Source organism: Sceloporus undulatus, chromosome 6 (genome assembly GCF_019175285.1).
Source record: "Sceloporus undulatus isolate JIND9_A2432 ecotype Alabama chromosome 6, SceUnd_v1.1, whole genome shotgun sequence".
In the NCBI taxonomy this organism is placed as follows: Eukaryota; Metazoa; Chordata; class Lepidosauria; order Squamata; family Phrynosomatidae; genus Sceloporus; species Sceloporus undulatus.
In genome coordinates, this window is record NC_056527.1 from 109,462,184 (window position 1) to 109,464,620 (window position 2,437).

Genomic DNA, 2,437 nt, shown 5'->3' on the forward strand with positions numbered 1-2,437 from the left:
AGTAGCCTGCTGTAAAGTGTAAATAGCAACAAAGTCAATAAACCCTCATTTGAGTGAAAATCTGTGTTGAAGTTACTTTGTTATTGGGTTACTGCGAAGACTGCATCTGTTCCAGTTGATACCAGTCCAGAACCACCAGTAACAAGAGACATCAACCATCCCAAAGATCTTTTTCTCTAACAGGGGCTGCTGCCTGCTAGTTGAGAGGCATGGACTGGGAGCTATTGGATAACCATTATATTCACGTTTTAACATGACAAGAGTGAATATATGCTCGTTTTAACATGAATAGAGCATGTTCTTTCAACCATTCTTCCCACTCACTATGGACAACCTCTTTTGTAAATTGTGGGGTTCCTTGGTTCCTCTCTCTCACTTGCCTAAATATGATATGCTCCAGTCAACTGGAGTCTCACAGAGCATGCGCAAGGGTGCCAAGTCGCAATTAAGATGGTTTACTTTGCACAGAATCTGGGTCGCGTTCAGGGAGGCCATTACAGCGAATTTAAGGTGTGATAAGTAATCACGTAATTGCGTGAATTTTCGAATTGACCTCACTATCTTCTCTTTTGAAATTGAGAGCCTCCCGTTTCATATCCTCCATGGCCTTCTCTTGTGGCTGAGAGCATGTGCTTTGCCCAGGGTCACTGAGTGGGTTTTTGTGACCGAGTCAAGATTTGAACTCTGGTCTCCAGTTGTGTTTCATCACTGAAACCACTATGCCACACGGTTTATTTTACAGCCGTATGACATATCCTGTATTTTGTTGTGTTTGTTGCCATTTTGTGCCTTCAAGTTGTTTCTGACTTATGGTGACCCATGGGGTTTTCTTGGCAAGATTTGTTCTGAGGAGGTTTGCCATTGCCTTCCCCTGAGGCTGAGAAAGTGTGACCTGCCCGGTTAGCCGTTTCTGTCAGAAAGCTCCAGTGCCATAACAAACTACAGCTCCCAGGAGTCCCTAGCACTGAGCCAGGGCAGCTAAAGCGGTGTCAAACTGGGTTATTTCCGCAGTGTGTTTTGGACTCAGATGTCCTAACCGCAAAGGAGGGCAAAGCACCACACACACAAAAGGAGGAAGAAGAGAAAGACAAAAGAGGAAGACAGAGGACGGAGGCAGCAGGAGAGGAAGCGATTGGGCGTTTCCACTTTTCTGCTCAGTTTCACTTTTCCTCAGCTCCAGCCTCGGATACTTGGACTCCGTTTAAGATCCAAAAGGCACCGCGGAAATAATAACAACCCACTTGGAGACCGTTTTGGGTTTGGGCAGCAGTTTGGGTCCTGGCTCCTCTGCTCCAGGCCCAAGAGGAAGGAGGAGGAGGAGAAGGAGGGCTCCCGCCGCCATGCCAGAGACAATCCCCGAGACCCTTCTTCTCGTTCTGCGGGAGCTGGAGGAGAATGAGCTGCGCCAGTTCAAGAGGGAGCTGGAGAAGTTGCTCTTCTTCAGAGAGGCCGACTCCGACCCGCCCAGGATGAGCCAGGACCCCGAGGATCCCGAGGAGGTCCTGGAGCTCCTGCTCCTCTACCACCGAGAGCGATTCCAGGTCCTGGAGGTGACCTTCCAGCTGCTCAGGGCCATCCACCGCCCGGACCTGGCCCCCAGGCTGTACACTCCTTCCGACACCAGGAGCGGAATTGCCAGCCTCCGGGGTAATAAAAACTAGCTATGGGGAGTTTCCGGGGAATTAAACCTTCCCGTTCAGTCCCGTCCCTTTCGGCTCCCGTCCCGGTTGGATCTCCCAAGAGGCTGATGGGAATCGTAGTCCCCTCCCTCCATTTGCCCATCCAAAGTAGAAGGACTTAAACTACATCCCCCAGACAGCCATCCAGGCCGGGCATGAGGCCAGGCCCAGACCGTCCCCAACCCAATCCCACACTCAGCAGCCTTGGCCAATCGCTGCTCGCCTCCCCCTGATTGGCCAAAATTGCTCTTCCGTCCAATCCTGCACTACTTCAGTCTGCTCCCTCAGATGCATTTGGAAATAATAATAATAATAATAGTAATAGTAATTGTAGGGAGATCTTGTAGCCCCTTTGAGACTCCCTGCAAGAAAGGAGCTGGCAGAATGAGCTTTCCTAAACTTAAATCCACTTCCTCAGATGCATTTGGAAATAATAATAATAATAATAAATAGAAGAGAGATCTTATAGGACCTTTGAGATTCACTGAAAGAAAGAAGGTGGCAGCATGAGCCTCTCTAGACTTAAGCGTATTTCCTCAGATGCATGGGAATTGTAGTTTATTGTGGCACCAGAGCTCTTTCTCACAAAACTACTATTCCCAGAATTCCCTAATACTGAGCCAGGGCAGGATCTGGAGCATTTTTAATAACTAAGGTCCAAAACACACTGCAAAAATAATCCAGTTTGAGACCACTTTAACTGCCCTGGCTCAGTGCTACAGAATCCTGGGAATTGTAGTTTGCTGTGGCACCATTAT

General features: G+C 48.6%; 1 protein-coding gene across 2 annotated transcripts in view; it reads left to right on the forward strand.

The window, feature by feature from the left end:
- Window positions 1-1,101: 1,101 nt before the first annotated feature.
- LOC121932453 (NACHT, LRR and PYD domains-containing protein 1-like) overlaps window positions 1,102-2,437 on the forward strand; it is a 17,443-nt gene continuing 16,107 nt past the window's right edge. For both annotated transcript variants that reach the window (XM_042471083.1, XM_042471084.1), the window contains exon 1: window positions 1,102-1,647. In XM_042471083.1, the coding sequence (XP_042327017.1) occupies window positions 1,341-1,647 (307 nt within the window). In that variant the 5' untranslated portion in view covers window positions 1,102-1,340. The remainder of the gene's footprint in view (window positions 1,648-2,437) is intronic.